Raw genomic sequence first — 21,557 nt, 5'->3', positions numbered from 1 at the left:
CAGCGGCAGCTTTAAGCAGCCCCAGCCCCCGCGTCTTCCGCCAATCACAACCCGCACACAGGTCACTAATGCGAGTTGGAGTCGCGGCTTTAGCCAATGAGGTCGAAGCACGGACATCTATACTGTAGTATTTTCACCAAAGAACGAAAACCTGGAAAACCTGGGAGATGTCGTCTTGCATTCAGAAGCAGAGCCATGCTAGTCTGCCTCAGACTACGGCCACTTTATTAGGTCCACTTTGTTCTTTGTGGCACAGACTTAACAAGGTGCTGGAAGCATTCCTCAGAGATTCTGGTCCATGTTGGCTATTTGAGTTACTGTTTAGGTCTCTGATGCTCTGTTTTCAGCAAGTTTTTTGACTTGTCTACATGCCTAAATACATTTCGGCCTTTCCATTTGATTTGCTGATTTGTTATTTGCGTCAACAAGCAATTGAACAGGTGTACATAATAAAGTGTCCAGTGAGTGCATGTATGCATTATTTAAGTGTACGTTTTGTACCCCTGCCACCATGAATTAGATAAGAAGTTAAAACACAATTACTGCACAGTCTTTAAATGCAAGCCTCGGTCATCAAAGGCTCAGTAATTTAACTAAAATGCAACCATCTCTAGCTATGAAAATAACCAGTAGGATCTTAAAATTAAATAAGTTTTCATAGTACTATATTATCCCAATATATCATGTGACCCTGCCAGTGCAGGCCAGACTTAAAACAGAGTTCTTCCTTCCCACCGTCAGCAAGTACTTGCTCATAGAGAATTGTGTGTTGTTAGGGTTCTCTCTCTAATATTGTAGTGCCTTGAGGCAGTGTTATTCTTTGATATATAAATAACACCGAATTCCAGATGAAATCGAATTAAAATAAATCCTGAGTTTTACTGGAAGTGACTAACCCTCCCACTCTGCAGATTGGCAGCCCCCCACTGCACGCAGTGGGAGGCTGGGGAGGAAGCAGAAATAACAAGAAAAAAAAATGACACACAAGATTTAAAAGATGAAAAAAGAGCTAAATTTGGAAATCCTTTAAAAAAATAAGGCTGAAGAACTGAGTCAACATGCTTGTGAGAGAGATATTTGCATATTCTCTGTGGAGGCCAATCAAGGGTCACAGCCTGTAGCTACAAGTCTCTGCCAGCAGGTGGCGCTCACTTACAACAAATAGGAAAAACAAATGAATCCATCTCTTTGTGAAACAGTGACAGCCTGAGCTGCAGGGTGCAGGTTGGTTAGGAGGAGTCACTGTCTAATCATCCGCTATCAACCTCATATTGCACCCGTCATCTGTGGTGCACAGGAATAATAGGCCGTGGACTTGTGTGTGCGTTTGACTGACTAGACTTGTGTTTGCACAGTCAGTCATTTCATTATATTCATTTTGTACATTGTGTGCTGATGCTTATGTATTTTATGCAACACTAAGACTACAAAAGCATATGCTCCATTTTCCTTGCTGTGAACGATGACTCATGGAGGATTTCAGAATCAAAGTACAGGGCTTTGCGTTACGAGATGAAAGGTGCACAGTTAATTGAACAAGCCTTGAATCTGGAATGATCCCGCCTCCTTCAGTATCAGACCCACAGCTCCGCACTTAGCTGCAAGTAAATACAAGGGCGTAAAATAAAAGAAATCTCTACAAAGAGGAGTTAGCAGTGCTTGACTGAAGTGGATGGGGCTTAACTGAACAAGTAAGGACCACTATGACTCCGTAAGTGTCACGCAGGTGTCTCCACAGTCCTATTCTGATGACTTGCCTGATTTAATACCCCTCTTTGGCTGCTGCTGCTTCCTCCAGTGAGGAGGAGATGGGACATTAGAGCAACGGTGGGTGAGGATGATCAATAAATCTATGCCCCCAACTCACTGACACATAAGCGAAGACTAAATGTGGCTGGAATGCAAGGCGGTTTCACCATGCTCTGACAGAGCGAGAGCGAGACAGACTGTAGGTATGATTCACGTTTACTGGTTTACACTTACAAATCAAATGTATTCAGATATTCTGTATCAACAGCAAGACTCATTATGCACTCATATTATCATTTACAGTGCCCTCAGAAAAAAAAATGCCAACCAAATGCCACTCCATGCAGGAGTCTAAGCAGCAAAAATATTAGTTTCCCTTACTGATAACATGCTTTTGGCAGATTGTGTCATCTCTACAAACCATTTACTGCCACATTTACAGATTTTACTTTTTAATACTGGGCCTTTTATGCTTTTATGTATTTTCCTTTTTTTGGTCATATATACACTGTTCCATTAGTGGATGCTCATATGACCAGATTTTCAGATAATGACGTCAGTGTATGCAAATCATTCCTCTGAGTCAGAAGTTTAGGTTTCTGCTCTACGTGATGCTGAGTTTCAAACATTTTTTTTCCTACTCTTTGCTCTGTATCATGTCACCAAGAGCAGATATGCCTAAAATGGTCATATCAGGCACACAGCTGTGGCTGTGAAGCCCTACCCACCTGCTGCTGAAAGCGTTTGTTTTGTGAGGGGGAGCCAATGAGAAGAAAGGAGGTTTAATGTGAGAGGGAGGGAAGCTAAAACAGATTGTTTGAGACAGAAGATGAAATGAAATGCATGGACTGAAAACCAAGTGGGACTTTGTTTATGAAGTTTCCATTGTGAACAGCAGGATTTAATGCTGGTTGCTGTGGAGCTCATGGAGGACTTTAACCTGTGCATTGCATTGTATTTTAATCATATGCTAAGGCTAGGAATTTAGTAATGCACTACAATAAAGCTGCAGGCCTTAAAAGAGACACATTTTTAAAATAAACGGTTACACCAAAGCACCAAGAACTAAACATGCTTTATCTTTTAAATTTAAAGTTTTTAGCATTGACTTTAATCCAAAACCCACACTTGTGATATTTATGAGCAAAAAAGTGCCTAGAATTGCGCTCTACTTCCAATAAGCACAACAGTGCTGTTAGTGTGAACATTTGTCACACACAGAGTAAAGAGCTAAAAGGAATACAACAAGAAGGAGGAAGAATACTTAATAAAAATATTAAATTGAATACTGTATATAAAAACTAATAACATGCCTATATTAGAAAATGTGTAAAAGTTGATATTTATTAAAATGTTTGATGATCTGCGTAGGTGTACAGAGCCCCAGTTTCAGCAACCATCAGTCAGTTCCAACGGCACATTTAAGCAAGCTTATTGATCATCGGGGTAAAAAAAATTCCATTACAGTAGAAGTGCTAAAACTGTTGCTCACTGAGCAATACAGTTGGCTAGTTGATTGATGAAACGTCAGCCTTCGTAGGTTCGACTATAATCTCAAAATGTTGAGCCCTGAACATCAGTATCAATGTCAACAGTTAAGCAGTAACTTTATAACGTTGGTATTCTTGCATAGAAAAAGCCATATCTGGGTCTGAATAACAAAAGCAAAAGATTAAAATGGACAAAACAGCACAGACACTCAACAGAGGAAGACTGGGGGGGAAAGTGCACAGCAGACAGAAAAATGCATGCTTCAGGTGTTTGGGCCAAAACCACATGTTGTTAAAGTGGGAGGTTTGTACACAACAAAAGAGATCTTGAACAAGTAAAGCACTGATGTACTCTGTGGACACCCCATCATGGCCGATTTTCTAGATAAAGCAGAGCTGGTATTCTCTTTTCAACAGAGTGGTCACTGGATCACAAGCCTTACTGGGTCTCCAAGACTGTGATCTCTGCAAATGGTCTATTCTTTCACAAAGTTTGCATTTTTTTTTTTTTTACATGATTTCCATCCCTGTCTTTGCTATATTTAATTTGTAACTCGTCTGATCTATAGAAAGTATACATTTTCTTGAAAAATGTGACAATTTTCTGAGCATGTGCCAGTGTCTCAAGTCTAAATACTAACAGTGATAGCTATCACATGAACCATGTGTGGAGCTTCTGCCATAACTGAACATTGGGACATTTAACATCATACATTTCAGCTTCTTTATGTTTGCTGATTATCATCGGTCCTGAAACTAGCTCCTAGATGCACCCCTTCCAACAGTCAGACTGGCTTGGCTCTTGCCGAATGTGTGGGTAAGCACTGATTGTCTCTCTGCCCAAATTGAACAGCCTATTTTGCAACCAATTCAATTTCAACCATATTAGATGATTCTGCACTCCACAAATTATATCTAGCCCTAACATTCAGTGCCAGTATATGAAATAGTCTTCATTTCATGCAGTGATTCAGAGTGAAAGATTTTCATGTAGTACATCTTTTTTTTTACATCTTTTTTTATATAACCATAAAAATGATTTTCCCTTTACCTACATCTATTTGCTTTAGTTAACTAACCCTGTCCATATTCTAAAAATATTTCATTTCCTATAAATATAATGTAATTTGGGGCAGCATGGTGGTGTGGTGGTTAGCACCACTGCCTCCTGGGTTCCAATCCACTAGCCAGGGCCTTTTTTTTGTGGAGTTTGAATGTTGTCCTCGTGACTGCATGGGTTCTCTTCCTCCCACAGTCCAAAGACATGCATGTTAGGCTCATTTTAAATTGGCTACAGGTGTGAATGTGAGTGTGAACGGTTGTCTCTCTGTGTTAGCCCTGCAATAGATTTGCGACCTGTCCTGGGTGTACCCTGCCTCTCGCTCCATGCTCCAGCCCAACTGTGAACCTGAATTGGATAAGCAGAAGAAAATGAATGGATGGATGGATGGATGGATGGAATACCTGAGCTGCAATGCAAAACTCCTGCAGAGTACTTATTTTGTGACTGCAGGGTTTCAAGAAGTTTTGAACTACTTTAGTGAAGATGCGACTGTCATTCTCATCTGCAGCAACTGATATTAGGTAACATGGCTCCATCCTTCTATGCACAATTAATGAGGAGCAGCAGGACCCCAGCACAAAAGACAGCCGGTGTTATGGACAACAGATATGACAGGTAACGGGGAGCTGGGGCGGCAAAGTAGCTTGCGGGTGTGCAGCAATGCTATTCTGCATGATTATTAAGATTTTCACATCATCAGTTGGGACAGATCTGCCTAGGACGGAAAGATGTCCAAGCTGAACGCTGAATTTGGTTGTCGTTAAAGCCTCGGTCACATTTGAGTAAAACTAGGACCCCAGCCTCTTTGTAGCTAGGAACTAATGGCTGCTGGGTGATTGCACTGAATGTTTTTGCTATCGGTGACTGATTATTTGCCCCAGCACGCAGCACCCTCAGACTCTGGGTGATCCTTTCAATCTCAAGACGATTGCACGTGTCACCTGGTGGGAGGCAATCTGTCTGTTTTTATTTCCAGTGGATGCTGGACACCTTCAAAATATCCAATAGAAAAGCAGTGCACTGCTTGATAACCAATAGCAAACAAACAAACAGATAAACAAAAGACAAACAAACAATCCCTAGAAGAAATAAATACACACAAACACAAAAATAGGTCTTTGTCATAGTTTTCTATGGACAGGTTGATAATTCCTCTGGAACCACTGCAGCAAGCCACCCTTTGACACTCCCCTGTGATGTCACTATCAGGATACCTTTCTCTGACTCCTCCACAGCCAGTAGATTGTTTTTATTATTGTTTTTATTATTGTTTTTATGGGCTAAATATATAACCCACAAAACAAGTTATGGAAACTATGATGTGCAACTCTGCAAATCATAAAGAAGCTGCAAAGTAAGCATCAAAAAATAGCGCATTACATTAAACTATAGGAGCAGATTTACAAGGCGGCACAAAATTAAAACATAAACAAACAAAAGCAAAGATGTAGCCTTTTATAAATGGCTATTAGAATTATTAATGGCTCCAAATGAGGTGAAATTACACCCACTGCAGTGTTGGGTAACTTTGTTTATCTGCATCCTGGAAAACAGAAAAACATGCACAGCAGTACGTTAATAATCTGCTGCAGCCTTGTTCCAAAATAAAAATGCTTACAACACCATCTAATTACATACATAAAATTTTTTTATTATGCCTGCAGTTTTTTTCCTCCTCCTTTGTCTCATTTCACTCCATGCTCTGCCTTGTTTATCTGAACGTAACTTCCCTAAACCACATAAAAAAAGAAACACCAGTAACAGAACTGCAGCAGGGACTATGGAGTGGGTGGGCTGTAATTGAGTTTGAGGTCTCAGAAAGGGGCTCACTGAGGGCACAAGGGTTTATCAGGTTACAGCTCACTGTGCTGCAGACAGTAACAGACTTCATGCCTCAACGTGTCTGACAAGTCGCAAGATTTGAGAGGGTTTTCAAATATGGGGAAAGCTCTGAAACGTACCACCACACCCTGTAGATGTTTGCGTGAACGCACACATATGCTGTACGTGAGAGCCTGTGCAGCACCTACTTAGACCACAGGTGTTCTTGTCACATCACAGGAGGCAGCCTGTGGTCTTCACAGCTGTCACATCATTTGCCATCAGTGAGGCACTGAGCTCTTTACATAAGTCTCACTGTAAACCAGCCTGTCCAACACCATCTACTTTATCATGGTGGCAGTTCAAGCATTATTTCTCATGAGCTGCCCAGAATCCCCACTCTTCAGCTCAGTGTATAGCCATCAGTCAGGCGTGGAGGAGCACAAAACAGACCCTATACAGGACAGAGACTCCGTCATCTCTGATCCTTTGTGCTGTGATGGAGATCCACATGTGCATTTACCGAATCAATCTCACCTTGACCTGCCCGAGCTGTGATTCACATCTCCTTGGTGCTGAGTTTGCCTGACAACTCTAATGAGATTCCAACACACTCAGACTCTGAAGCTTGGTAACTAGCTTGTCGAACACTAGAAGGGTGTAAAAATAAATCAGGGATGTACTGAGCTTCACTATCAGTCATGTAGCATGTGTCGCTGTGGTTCTGGATTTTTCCATGCGCCAGGTATACTTATGACTGCGGTTTGTCTCTATCTTTGTGTTTCTCTTTAGGCCCAACATTGGTGGCACGACGTCTCAGAGAAGCGAAATCCATTAAAACACTCGTGAAACCCATCTGCTTTTCAGAAGTCTCTTTAAGTCTCCCTGTCTTTTCATTTTGTTTGCTAAAAAAAAAACTAAGTAAAGACTAAGTAAAGTAGAGAAAAAACAAAAAACCTATTGATCAGAGGTCCAGAGGTCATGTGTCTGGGTCTCTGTACTAACTGCCAAACAGCAATGCCAAGATCAATAGGAGCACTTTTGCTGCTGCCCTGTCTGACTGTCTGACGCTGGCCTGCTGTTCATGGGTCATGCTTTTATACTATGCCTTTAGGTGAAATGCTGTTACCTAACAGGTTAAATAGTCAGAGTTCAGTTCAGCAAAAGTCCCCAAAACATATCTTGTACTTACTGCTGGAAATTTTGCATCATGTGCTGAGATTTTCACATACACTTGAGTGGTTTGTAGTTTTATGCTTATGACCATACCACCCTCAGCATGCCCAGTTTCAGTGTGTCTGTGTTTGAACCTTTCTGTGTGGAGTTTGCATGGACTCAGAGTATGTGCTCAGGTGTCCTCTCACAGTCCAAAGCCATGCATGCTAGATTAATTCCATCCATCCACTGGATGGATGGATGGATGCTAATTAAGACATTGATTTTAAATTGTCACAGTGTGGATGAGCCTTAAAAGTGCATATAATTAGAAGTGCTAATGGATGAATGGATGACTGTGGGTTGTAATGTAAAATGCCTTGAGTGGTCAAAAGTGCTATAGACTCACAGGCCACTTCATTAAGTACGTCTATTCAGCTGCTCATTAATGCCTAGCTCTTGAGCCAAACATGTGGCAGCATGTATTTAGGCATGAAGACATGGTCAAGCCAACCTGCTGATGTTCAAACCATGCATCAGATCGTGGATGAACGGTAATTTAAGTGAACGTGGCATTGTTGCTGATTCCGGACGGGCTGGTCTGAGCATTTTCAGAAACGAGCCATTTATTTGGCTGATGACCAGACTACAAACAAATACAAAACTAAAAGATTTTGTGTTTTGAGACAATTTTGGGCTCCGTAGTACTAATTGAGCACTATTTAATACCCAAGTATTATTGATGACTATGTCCATCCTTCCATGACCACAGTATACCCATCTTCTTATGGCTGCTTCCAGCAGGATAACGCACCATGTCACAAAGCTCAAATCATCTCAAATGTTTTTTAAACATGACTGTGAGTTTGCTGTACTCAAATGACCTCCACAGTCACCAGATCTCAGTCCAACAGAGCACCTTTGGGATGTAGTAGAACAGGAGATTCACATCATGGATGTGCAACCAACAAATCTGCAGCAATCTGCTATCATCTCAATAAGGAGGTCAACATGAAGGTGACCTGACAATGACTAAATACATGATGCACTGTGAATTTAGGATGATTAGATGCCTCCCTGGTGGCACAGATAAGAATTTATTTGGACAATTGCTCTGAAAGAGTCAGTTGTGGTCTATACTGTCTTTATGATTTATGACATACTGGAAAACTAATAACCTTTCCTTCTCTCTACTGACCTCGCTGTCTAGTCCTGATGACCCAACATATCACCTTCCCTGAGCTTCTGTCTCCATCAGGCAAAAAATATTCATCATCCTCTGGCCTTTGATGGAGCTTCTGCTGCTAATTTGGGCCTTGAACTGAGACTATTTGATCCTGACAGAAATTTTGTATGCAAAATTAATGTTCTGCTCTTCCACGGAACCGGTAAGGTGGAGACCTCCAGTTCGCAGTCAAAAATAGACTTTCTCTGTCGTTTAATCTCCATCCCTCTCCATCGCTCTTACCTCCACTTTCCCAGCAGTTCATCTGTCCACCCACTCTGATTAAGGCATTTGCTGGATGCAGCGCAGCAGAGGTATCGCCTTGTCAAGTGTGAGGGTGACGGACACAGAGCTCTGGTTGTTCATGGGTGACAGAATTTAATTGTTTTTTTTGTGTGTTGTAGATAATTAGGTGCACAGCAGGAACACCGGCCAGTTCATTGCTTTCCTCAGCTTCACAGCACTGCTCTTGAGGTGAGTCAGGGTGGAGCAAAGAGCGCAGTAAACCATCCATCCACCCACCCACCCACCAATCCATCCATCCACCCATTCACCCATCCATCCAGCCATCAGTGATAGAACAAAACACTAATACAACATCCTCCTGGACAATGTTATATAAAATGCTAATACAATGCAATTTAATACAATTTTCATAGGCAAATAAATATAAGAATGATAGAAAGCTATTAGGGACATAATGGCGTACAGTGTTCCAGATAAGTGGCAGAAAATTTATTGGTGGATGGCTTAACCAATTAAGATAAAATATTTGGTTCATTTTAGTTCATTTATGTTTTTTGCTAAAACTGACACTTGGCCCATATGAGTTAACAGGCTTTTAAGCTAAAGTGGCTGCAGTCCCAGATGTTTTTTCTATGTGTCAATAAAACTGAAATGGAGGTGAGTCAATGAATTAAACAGAATACCTTCCAAAGGCTTTTTCATGATAAACAGATCGAATGCTTTTCAGAATCTTTAGGTTCTGCAGATACCCTAATTAGCATCAAGCAATAAAAAAAAAAAAAAAAAAAAGAAAGGCTCCAAATGAATCATCTGAGATTTAGACATGACACTGACAATTTCAGATTCAGATACAGTAAATCTTGCCCAAAATTAATGAACTAAAGTAGTATCTAATGCTACAGTCACACTAAGGAAAATCAGTGGTTGGAAAGTGCGGCACAGCCAAAATTATTGAGACCATGTGTAATGAACTTGTGCCTTTGAAATGGTTGCTTCAAAGACTGGGACCAGGTCTGTGACCCCTCATAGTCAGCTGCCATCTTCAAAATGACTTTGGTGCAATAAGATGGCAATAAAACAACAATAAGATGGAGTCAGTCTGCTACCAGTCTGCTACCAGTTTGTGGTTGAATGGGGTAAAGTTTTAGTTACATACTATCTTTGATAACATAGTGATTAACTGGTAAATCAGAGAAAATTGCAAATCTGTTTCTGTCCAATTACACAGAAATTCACATTAATTACAGCCAGTAGCTCATAGATGTGAAAGAAAAGCTCAGATGTGATGTAGTTGCTGCTCAATGATGACAGTTTAACTGTAAAATGACACAGGTGCTCAGCAACTTTGATTTTGTGAAGGTATCATAACATTTGGCAACCAGTTGAACTGAGTCCTGGATTGCAAAGAGACAGATCACAGAGAAGTTGCACCCATGGGCGCAGACTGCCGATCAATCAATGCAGATGTTGATTGCAACATATTTGCAATATGTCTGCATTTCTAAATTAGACACCAATTATTTGCAAACCTTCACCAATCTGTCAGAGTTTTGGTCTCTACAGCAATTTTTTTTTTAACTTCATAATACTAAATAAATAATTATATATATAAAACTAAGGCTTCAAGTTATGGGTGGCCTTTTTATTAGAAAGGCGTGCTAGCACAGGGAGCTATAGCCAGCTGTCTTAGCAGAACTTCACCTCCGCTAATTAAAGTCTCTGAACTGGACTGCTTGAGCCTGTTGGTGCCTTTTGAAGCATTTAATTAAATAACAAATATTATGGTGATATTATGATATTATGTATATCATTGTAAACTCACTTGTTTAATGCATGGAATATAAATATAAAGAGGCAGTATAGGTACAAATGTGAGCAGCAAAGTGAGTGTGCTATAATAGAGAAGATTTGTGTGACTTGTTTAATTTTGATGAGTTTTTCTCAAACAAAGAAAAATTTGTCACTTTGGCTGATCTCCTGCAACCTCATCCCTTCAGTCAAGGTTTAAATTTGGAAACTCCAAAACTGGAGTTACACGCTTTCTTGTGACAACACAAGCTACTGATCTGCTCTCTGCTTCTTTCTCCATCTGCCTAGAACTGTGTTGGCATTAGCACAGCACCAAACAACGGGAACGGTGCTAAATAATGTGCGACGTGATGAGGAAGGACAAAGGAAGTCTGCACATACAAAGGCAACACAAAGTTCAATGGATTTTCCATCATCTTACACTATGTTTAAAATTCAGTTTCTCGCTCGCTGCCATTGAAAAGCCTCAACACACACACACACACACACACACACACACACACACACACACACACACACACACACACACACACACACACACACACACACCCTCCTCACCCTCTTCCCTCTGACTGGACTCACTATGTGCTGTATTAATACAAAGTGACAGAAAAGCAGAGACCAAAGAAGAGTGTGTGTGTGTGTGTGTGTGTGTGTGTGTGTGTGTGTGTGTGTGTGTGTGTGTGTGTGTGCGTGTGTGTGTGTGTGTGCGTGCGCGCGTGTGTGTGCGTGCGCGCGTGTGTGTGTGCATCACTGTAAATGTGTGAATGTGAGGCTGGGCATATCACAGGGATATGAGTCACCCCTCACTCTTCCTCTATGCTGCACATCTGTTTTAATAGGTGGCCTTCACCCATGCAGACAGCACACTTAAGGGGGGGAAAAAACACCTACTTGGAGCTGTGGTTTCCTTTTGGGACTTTTGGGACTTGGTTGTGTATTTTTCTTAAAGTGCCGAGGGATGAACCACAAAGAGCCACACTTAAAACTACCACAGGGGGCAAAAATATCAAAGAGAAACCCACGGGCAGGCAACGCAAACAAGGCAGAGGAGGCAACCACTGAGAGATTGCTGAATTCAATGTAATGAATTCTCAGCATGTCACAGTAATTTACAAGAAATGGAATAAGATAAGTAAAAACAGTAAAAACATAACGGGATGGTATTTGTTTTGTATTTAACATGATATTAAAAAAACATTTTACAGGATAGTTTATAGCTGCAAAATAAACTTGTAATTACAGCAGTTTCGTCAAAATACCTCTTTAAATATTATCAATAAGAAACAGTCCAAAAAATGATGAAAATATTTTAAAGTTGAGCTAAGAAAGTGAGGCGAAATACTCCATAGCACATCTGCCAATTTATATAAGCGCTGTTCACAGTGACTGATTTACTCTTTTATTAAACTCTGATGAGCTGACTAATATTCTAATTATAAAAGGTGTATGCATGTACTCACACACATACACAAAGTTCAGCTGAGCATTTCTGCCATCGCCATCCTGGTGTTTTGAAACCGGATGTAATAAGTGGCAAAACACACCCTGCTTTGTTCTCCTGTTTAATGGGGAGCATTAACATGAACATGTTGTATTCAATAAGACTTGAAACTAGTAGCTGAGACCATAAAGCCATCATGAAGCTGCATCTGTGGTTGCAAGTTTATTCTGACACAATATATATGCTACCACTCATTTTACAGTTTAAAATACTGCAAATATGATGCTCCTTCAAGGGTTTAGTTATCTGGCTCCAATTTCTTCATTATAAAGAAAATAAAGCTTGAAAATGCTTCACTGGCTTTTGTCTCAACCTAAAAACACTCAATCCTGGTTAAAGCCGCACCCACCACAATATATTTAGGTCACATTCGGTTTCATTGTTTCAGTAACCCACAAACTGTCGTGATCCCGAGGTCTGCTTCACCGAAACAGCAACAAATAGTAAGCGAACTGAAATATAAACAGCAACAGATGTGAGAGACATTTTTCTACACACTTTACAAGCTCACAGTGCAGCCACAACACGCTACATTTGGAGCTACTCCTGCTTCATCTCAGCTCATGTCCTCCTTTGGTACAATTCAACGGGTATCACTGGCACCCTCGCTGACATGAGGGTGATGAATGAAACAAGTTCAGACATGGTGTATAAGGGTTGTCAGAAAGCATTGTGAACAACAACAATCACCAAAGCTGCATCTGGAATACATACCATACAGTAAATCTGGACAAAAAGGAAGCGTTTTTTTTTTTTAACCCTAAAAAAGTCATGGCAACCTGAACTAACTGCTCGTGGTAATAGTTATCTATTTTTTTTAGAAGACATTAATGAAAAATTAATCACTCATAAAGCCAATGAGCAAGCATTTATAGTTAGAGACTCATTAGAAAGCAGTATCATTAAAGTTAAATAACGTCAGGGCTCACATTAAACACACTTGATTTTTAAGTGTCCTGTTCATGGCTGTATTGACCTGCAGCAAAAGTAATTTTCATAAATGAAAATGGTGATGGACCTGCTCCATTAAGATCTTAGAAAACAACTAAACTACGTATGAAATGCATTTTATTTTCACTTGAGATTTAACTGGCAGTGATTTTGCTGAAAAGACAAAACTGTCAAACTGCTGCACAGTGACTTCTTGTACTCCACCTGCAGTACAACACACAGTGCCAGTACATCACACATTTAATTGTAGCCCAGATTTGTTGTGTGCTATGTTGTTGTGAATTATCGAGGTGGCTTTAGCTCAGGGGGCGGAGAAGGTCTTCTGCTAATTGGAAGTGTTGGTGGTTCAATCCCTGGCTGCTCCAGTCTATATCCTTGGGCAAGATACTGAACCCTGAGTTGCTCTCTGATGTGTTCATCAGAGTGTGAATGTGTGTGAGTGTTAGATAGAAAGCACTTGGGTGTAGAAAAAAGTGCTTATATGAATGGGTGAAAGAGGCATGCTATATAAAGTGCTTTGACTGTTTAAATAAAATGGCTACAAGTGATAATACCAACTACAAATATTTATGACACACACACACACACACACACACACACACACACACACACACACACACACACACACACACACACACACACACATATATATATACCAGGTGCTCTAGCCAGGAAAAATGTTTAGCCCAGTGCATGTGTAGCACGGTATGAGCGCAGCGTGTACCCAACATTTTCGGCTTTCTGGGCTATCTCAGAAGTCGCCGAAGTCACCAGAAGAAGTTGCTAAATTTGTTGCTTGTTGCTTTTTGAAAACAAAAAAAAGGGGGTGCGGGCCCGCTTGCTAATTGTAGTGATAGGGAAGATTTACGATAGCAAACCAGTGAAATTCGCAGCCTGGCGTAAGATAACCTCAGCATGGCGCGGGGTGGGGTGTCAACCATTGGCTAGAAGCCCAGTGCAGGTATCAGCCAATGAAATCGCATTATGGAAATTGATTAACGGATTTTAGAGGGTGGTGGTTGCTCATCAAGTTCAGCATCGAAATGAATAAGTGTATCACTGAGTAATCACCTTTTTGTATATGAATAACATTAGTAAGCAGTGATTAGCTTGGCTCATGCTAACTGCTAACTGGAGTTCGGTTAGCTTGCCCTGGGAATAAAAAGTTTTTGTTTAAGATAGCATCCAAACTGCAGGCATGCCCACCCTCATATAAGCCACACATGTGAGTTCTGTCAAAAAAATTGAACTGAAAAACAACCAAAAAAAAAAAAATCACAACACTGTTTGCTAAAGCTGCTGTCAGCAGTGAGACTGATTTAATCTGTATAGAAAACAAACTGTGAGAGTGCAAAGGACACTGCCTATAAACACAGACCCTAATGGATAAAGTTAAACACTGTATGCACAACTACTGTGCGTGTATTTAAGGCCTCAGTCACACAGGCCTAGAGACCAGTTGGTGACCCCCTGGCAATCTCAAGTCACTAGAGAAAAATGTGTATTCCCTGACTGGTTGGTGCTTTTGTCATAAGCAGACTGTTGCACTCGCCTGTAGGTGGAAGACACCTTACCTCACCGCTGCAACTAAGATGTTTCAAATAGCACATGTTCTTCATTTCGAGTTTGCATAGTGAGTGTTTGCAGACAAGTCTGCATCCTCTGTGCAAACTACAGAAAACTGCAACAATTTGCTAGCAACCAAAGTAATCACAAGGCAGTTTCCGGTACAACAATATATATCTTGGCAACTAATTTCAAATAGCAACAGCAAGCAATCTCTGGCAATCATTTACCAACAGGTCAGGGAATACTAATTTTTCTCTTGCTGCTGCTAGTTGCCAGATGGTTGTTGACTGGTCTCTAGGCCTCTGTGACTGGGAACTGAAAAGCATTTGAAACTTTTTATCACAATCTTTCTTTAAATTATTTTCTTTAAATGTGTATCTATTTGCACTGTGCATAACATTACACAGACACAATTATTTCTTTAGAGTGTAGCCAATGTTAGCAATGCTAGCACTAGCAGCCTTCCATTGCATTTTGCCTTTTTGCTCAGGTCAAGTTTAGTTTCATGTCAGTTTACTCCACGTACAGCCATTCAGTTTCCATCTATAGTCCTGCTTCATGGATTCTCATCTGGAACTTTCTACCTTACTTGATAATAACTTTCCATCAAATGGAGACAGGGATCCCCAGCTATAGCTACATTTTTATCAGTGAACTACTTGCTCATTCAAGGGAATGCTTTCAGCCCGAAATGTTTACTCCATCATAGAAAGTAGGGAAATGTCACATACTGATGCATCTAAGGAAATTGCCCTTTCCTAACCCTGAGCATCACATACAAGTACCCAAGGGTGTTTTGTTTTATGCCACAGTTCTACACTCCTCTGACATCACAGCAACTGAGAGACTATCATGAGTAGAGCTTAACCGATATATCAGCGGGGGCTGATATATCAGCCGATATTAGGTATTCACTAATATTGATATTGACGCTTATAAATGGCTGATAAACAGAAATTTAAAAAGTAAGGAAGAGATGGGACGAACACTATTCAACCATGTTATGTGTGTTGATGTTGCATTCTTTGTCCAGTTGCAACTTCCCTGTTGGCAGCATGTGTTTGAAATGCGAAAAAGACAACAAGCAGCTGAGCCGAGCACAGCATAAATAAGTAATCTATGACTTGTTGTAACAGTAAAGCAAATTTACTTTTAAACTGCATTATCATATTATCATATTAATAACTACACATAACAAATGTTAGGGAACTCTGTTTATGTTTTGTGTGTCTGAAGGAAAAAATATATTGGCTGATATACTGGATTTTTGAATCACCAAGTATCAGTATCAATTTGAAAAATCCTACATTGGTTGGGCTGTAATCATGAGTAATAACAGGTCTGTGTCAGTTGCCTTATTAGCTCTAGATTTTGCTCTCAGCACAATAACCAGCTTGTCTGAGCTGAATGGATGGAAGCACGTGCCAGCAGAGGAAGACTGAAGGGTTTTGTACATTGGGTGGAAGGCAGCAAGGCAGTGGAAGCGCTCCTCTGCATTTAAAGCTCTTACACTTCTTCCCTACGCTTTTGTATTCTGCCCAGGTAGGTTCGCCAGTCTGCTTCTCAAGGCCTGCCTAATGTATGCAGATAGCAGTGTTTGTGTATGTGTGAGACAGAAGCAGAGAGAATAAGAGCAACAAAAGAGTATTACTCAGAGGGAGGTGGTTTGCTTGTGCCCTGTTCTTACTATATTCAATGGACAACAGCCAGCTCTGGTTCTTTCTCACTGTGCCAGTCTTTATGGTGCCACAATAGAAAAGGCTTCACCCTGCTAGCCTGTCCTCCTGTCAAATCCTTCCTGCTCCTGCACCCCCTCTCATTTAAACCCTTTCTGTCTCAGCCTTTCATTCAGGTCTCTCTCTCTGCTTGAAAGAGAATATGGTAATGCCTGGGTCTTGGTCTTTGTGAGAAATGCTAAGCTCTCACTGAGCTGACCTGGATTTAAATTGCTGGAGGAAGGTGATGCTGCCCGGGATCTGGGCTGGCCAATCAATCTTCAATCTTTGAAATTGATCTGGTCAATCCACGTATACCCCATTTATTAAGAATGACTAATGTTATGACTTTAAAGCTGAAGGAAGACTCTTTTGACTAACTGTTCCATCCATCCATCCATCCATCCATCCATCCATCCATCCATCCATCCATCCATCCATCCATCCATCCATCCATCCATCCATCCATCCATCCATCCATCCATCCATCCATCCATCCATCCATCCATCCATCCATCCTCTTCCACTTATAATCTAGCTGATGCTAGCTGGTAAAGAAATTGAAATGATTAGCAGATAAAGAACAAGGTCTTGTTTGAGAATAAGAGAAGAAAATTTTATTTAAATTCATCAGGGAGAGACAAATACAACTCCATTCAGAGCTTAGACTGCTAGTGCAAGAAGGCAAATGTTTGCCAGCACATTAGCCATTACAACATCCAAAGGTGATAATACATCACAACTGTTTGTCTGCCAAATTGGTTTGGAGTTGCATGCTTCCTTGTGTCCACAAAGAGATTGATACAGCTTTCATTTCCCTACCTGAGAAAGCAACTAAACAGATCATTTGTCACTACCTCCGATGTTTTCTAGTCTATCACAGCTACAGTGTTTGCAGAACGACAGTTTGTTATTGCATTGCAACATTTTTTTTTCAAACACCTGCTTCAGAAATTATTGATATGAATGTACCATGACCTGCTGTGGTGAAGTTTGATTAGGCTCAGGCAAAAATAATGGGATCCGGGTTCAGAAACACCAAAACAAAACACAGCTTAGTGTGAGCAGTAAATAGTTATAATGGTTCTGAACAGAATAAAATTCAGTTTGGAAAAAAAAATGTGAAAAATATATAAAAATATACTAAGGCCTTCAAGCTGTACATCAGTGCAATGATCCTATCACATATGAACTACTGTCACACCAGCAGGACACAGTCAGGCTGGTCCAAGATACAGTGACCACAAAGACTCTATATGCAGGCTTTGAAAACATGAGAGGAAACGTCAAATTCACATCATTGTGAATTTTTTTTTTAAATTAAATATCATTTCTTAAAATGGAAATAATCAAATTTTAACTATATTAAGTGCACAGATTGAAAGAAGATAATGCTTTCTCTAAATGTATAAAACAGTGTTTACTGAGTAATCAAATATGTTTTTATAATGTGAAGAAGCATCAAAGTCACTGTTTTATTGATTCTGTTTTAGTCATTGTGTTTGTTTTATATACAGTTTTATCAGCGTACTATCACATCTGTGCTTCTGACTTTCATCCATACTTAGATACTTTTTCATTTAGTGTCTATAAATGTCATCAACCTGCCAGGAACTGCAGAAAATTAGGCTGTATGACTCAATCTGGCACTTTTACATGATGGACCCATGTTAATTGATTATCATTGCCCCTTTTAAAATAACAGGTGCAACAAACAGTGGAGACCAATAAACAGTGTTCTCTGAAAGCTGCTTTGCAACCCACCTTCAACCCAGCTTCTCAAATTTGTGATATTTATGGAATATCAGAGTTAATGTCATATCTGTTGTCACTGATGCCTGTTCTATAAAGGTAAAGGGCAGCTTTTTTCCCATTGACAAGGGTGCTGGTGCTGAGCCACATGCCTTTTGAGAACCAGCTTCTGTTTCAACAGGTTTCAACAAATCAAATGTTACCTAGCTGACAGCAAACGGTGAGGGAAAAACCCCACATCCTGTTAGGGGAAAATGCTCTGGATTTTATGGAAGCTTGTTTCCGTCACAAAAAAAAAAAAAAAAAATCGCCATACGTGACTTCAAATTTCAAGTTATTAACTTGAAATTTTGAGTTACTAACTCATAGCTTAGTGCTACCAATCAGGAAGCATCTGTCGCAGATGTCGCCAGTGCATGTGCATTCAAAATGGGGTAGCAACAGTATCAGTGAGCTAGAAGTTTCTAGCGAACGTGAACAAATTGTCGGCATGTTTTTAACCGTCAATGGTCAAAATGTCTTCTAGCAAAAAAAAGCTGCATTAAAGGTAAGCAATCAATGTTTTCATGTCGATCTGTTGGACAGCTGATACCTTCAGCTTCCTGCTTCCGATTAACAAGAAAATGATGTACGGATCACAGAGCTTCCTGATTGGCAGCGCTAAGTCTAAATTTCGAGTTATTAATGCGAAAATTTGAGATACATGACTCAAAATTTCAGGTTACGGATGCTGATTTATTTATTTATTTTTTGTGGCAGAAACAAGCTTCCATAGGATTTGGTCACTAATGTTTGTTTCTAACTTTAAAGCTTCTAATGGAGAAAATTCAGGAAAACATCAGGATATATGTACATGCTTTGTATTTTAAAGTGGTCAAAATATTCTCCCCAAAGTGCCTTTGATCTAAACAAATCAGGTCAACAATGCCCTTAGGTACCCAATGAGACAAGACAGCAGGAGACAGTACCTTGTTGATGGCTTTACAATGATGAGCATCTCGACCTGGATGTGTAATAGATGTGGCTGAAGAGGGTCAGGCTACAGAGAACAACAGCAAGCTGTCTGGCAGCAGCCACAGTGATAACCTCTTGTTTACTAATCCTGGTACTCATACAGCATGGCCTCCCACACATGTATGTGCCCCAGACAGGCACACACATGAACACACACATACACAAAGGCATGTGTGCACTCTGAAGTTGGCTTGAGTATTTGTGACACATGAATGGTGGCGCACATCAAAGAAAAGAGTGGGTTGGATTTTATGCAAAACAACAGCAGCTAAACACACAAACATGAAGTAAAATGGGGGAAATCAAGTGAGTGGGTGGGCAGATGGTTTCAGCGGTGACAGGGAAAGAAAATGAGATTAGACCAAAGCAATGGGGGAAGAAGGGAAGAGAAGGGGAAGAGGACAGGAATTTTCCAGCAGAAAGGGGCAAAGAAAAATTGTGCTCTCCTGATTTAGCTGGCAGTACCCGTTGGATTCTTGATGATGCCATGCCAGCTTCATGCAGCTGCAGCCTGCCCCACTCTGTTTTCAGCTAATAGCCAGAAGCAGCACTGTTAGCAAGACATGGCAGCCTCCCCCCTCCTTCAGATTCAAGCCATGGCCCCACGGAAAGCCTGACACAAGGCTCTGGGATAAAAAAAAATGTGTTATTTATAATGTGGAGAGTCAGTTAATCTGGCTCAGAGGAGGTGCTGCTTTTAATAGGAAACAAAATGGAGAGGAAGATGGTTGAGGGCAGAGAGAGGGCAGCTGTGAGAGATTATGAGTAGGTGGGTCTGAACAGCATGAGTCATAAAGGTCTAAGCAGGCTAAAAGGGGGCATATTACAGGGCGAGTATGTGAGTAATTCCTGATCTCATTAAGATTTATTATGTAAGTCTGGCTTCTTCACATACATTTCTCACATTCGCTGGAGGGAAAACCAGATGTTACTGTATACCTTTGCATGAAAACTGTGCTTCCCACTGAGAGCTCAGTGTTTGATAAGATCACTCAGGCAAAGCAGAACAACAGCCAGGCAGGAGGAATTTTCCAGAGTTCTGCCTAAAATTGAAAAATATGATGTTGACTCTAACCTAGACTACCAGGCTATACCAGGCACACCATGTGACTGGGATTTGTTACATCGGCAAATTCTGGGGGAGGGTCGACCACAGGCAATTCGCATTCAATAGCTCATTGTATATACACACATATAAAAAGACCCATCATGAATGACGGCTGCACGGTTTAACACCCGTGGAGAAATGCACATTCCTGACAGCCGCTTTGGGCTCGGTGGCATTTTCAGCACCGAGGGGCAGTGGACAGCTCCGCACTGATGTGTCATTAAAGCAGCCTCTCTCAGGGGCGCTCCAGGGAGAAGTGCCAAGAGAACGAGCACATATCGCTCTGTACATTCACATCAACATGCTGGTAATCAGTGCTTCGTTGCAGTGTTATCATCGTGACCATGGCAACAAGGGAAACAACTTATGTCGCCCGTTGTCTCTCGCAGAGAAACCGAGCTTTAGCATCCACACTTAGCACCCCGAACTATCCATTCCTTCAGCCTTTGCCACAGGCATTAACAACAACAGCATTTTAAATGAGTAGCCCGCGGCAACCAAGTTCGCACAACATCTCACCGCAGCGGACAATCGAGGCGGAGTCTGGCTGGAGAAACAGCAATCAATCGTTCTACAGGGGTAATTGGTTTTCCTGCTATACAATACATCGCCCATGCTTACGTGGAATAAAAGCCAGTCTATGTGGGGAATTCTCCCTATCTCCCGGTGCGTGAGTCACAATGTGGTTTCCTGGCCACCCAATCTGCAGCCGAGCACTGTGGGTACCGTGAACCATGTACAATGAAAGCCCAAAGTCATGTTGCTGCAGCTGCTGCTGCGTGGGAACTGTCACTGAGCGATGAAGCAATTTCTCTCACAGCGAGAACAGATTCACTATACTGTTCCCCCCCGCCCCGTGGGAGCAGCTAATATTCCCAGACACGAAACACATAGGATCCGCGTCTCTGGCAAGCTGCCCTACCTGTCTCCAGGTGTAGAGAGATCCTCGCCTCGTTGATGTAAGGAGTGTCGCTCTTGGAGCGGACCCTCCGGATCGGTCTGCGGTCTACCTCCTCGTCCGGGGCCGCCATGTTCCGCCAGCCGAGCAGCGTCCACTGGCGACCGGCGCGACTGCGAGAGATTCGGCGCCGCAGCAGCCACTCGTGCACACGCCCGGGCAGACGGTGTAGGAGGGGGGCGGGCTATTGTAATGGTGATGGTGGGTAGGAGGGAGGGAGGGAGAGAGAACAAGAGGGAAAGATTGGTTGCTCGATCAGCTACTGTTCCACTAAGTCAGCTCCACCTGCTCAAGTTCCGACTCCACCTTGGAAAAGCAATAGACTGTACTGGCCTCAAACACATGCTTTTAACGGTCTCATGTGGCACACGGCTCAAATCCTACACCCTAACATCAAAAAACAGGAAATTCAACAACAATGTTAGTAA

The 21,557-nt window shown here is 41.4% G+C and overlaps 1 protein-coding gene across 1 annotated transcript in view; it reads right to left on the bottom strand.

Annotated features, from left to right (window-relative positions):
- Nucleotides 1-21,309, bottom strand: part of phactr1 (phosphatase and actin regulator 1) — a 40,765-nt gene extending 19,456 nt beyond the window's left edge. Inside the window, exon 1 of the mRNA XM_030726824.1 lies at nt 21,094-21,309. Within this exon, the coding sequence (XP_030582684.1) occupies nt 21,094-21,202 (109 nt within the window). The 5' untranslated portion in view covers nt 21,203-21,309. The remainder of the gene's footprint in view (nt 1-21,093) is intronic.
- Between the last annotated feature and the right edge of the window lie 248 nt (nt 21,310-21,557).

This window comes from Archocentrus centrarchus, chromosome 4 (assembly GCF_007364275.1).
Source record: "Archocentrus centrarchus isolate MPI-CPG fArcCen1 chromosome 4, fArcCen1, whole genome shotgun sequence".
NCBI classification, from domain to species: Eukaryota; Metazoa; Chordata; class Actinopteri; order Cichliformes; family Cichlidae; genus Archocentrus; species Archocentrus centrarchus.
This window is presented reverse-complemented; position numbering and strand designations above follow the sequence as displayed.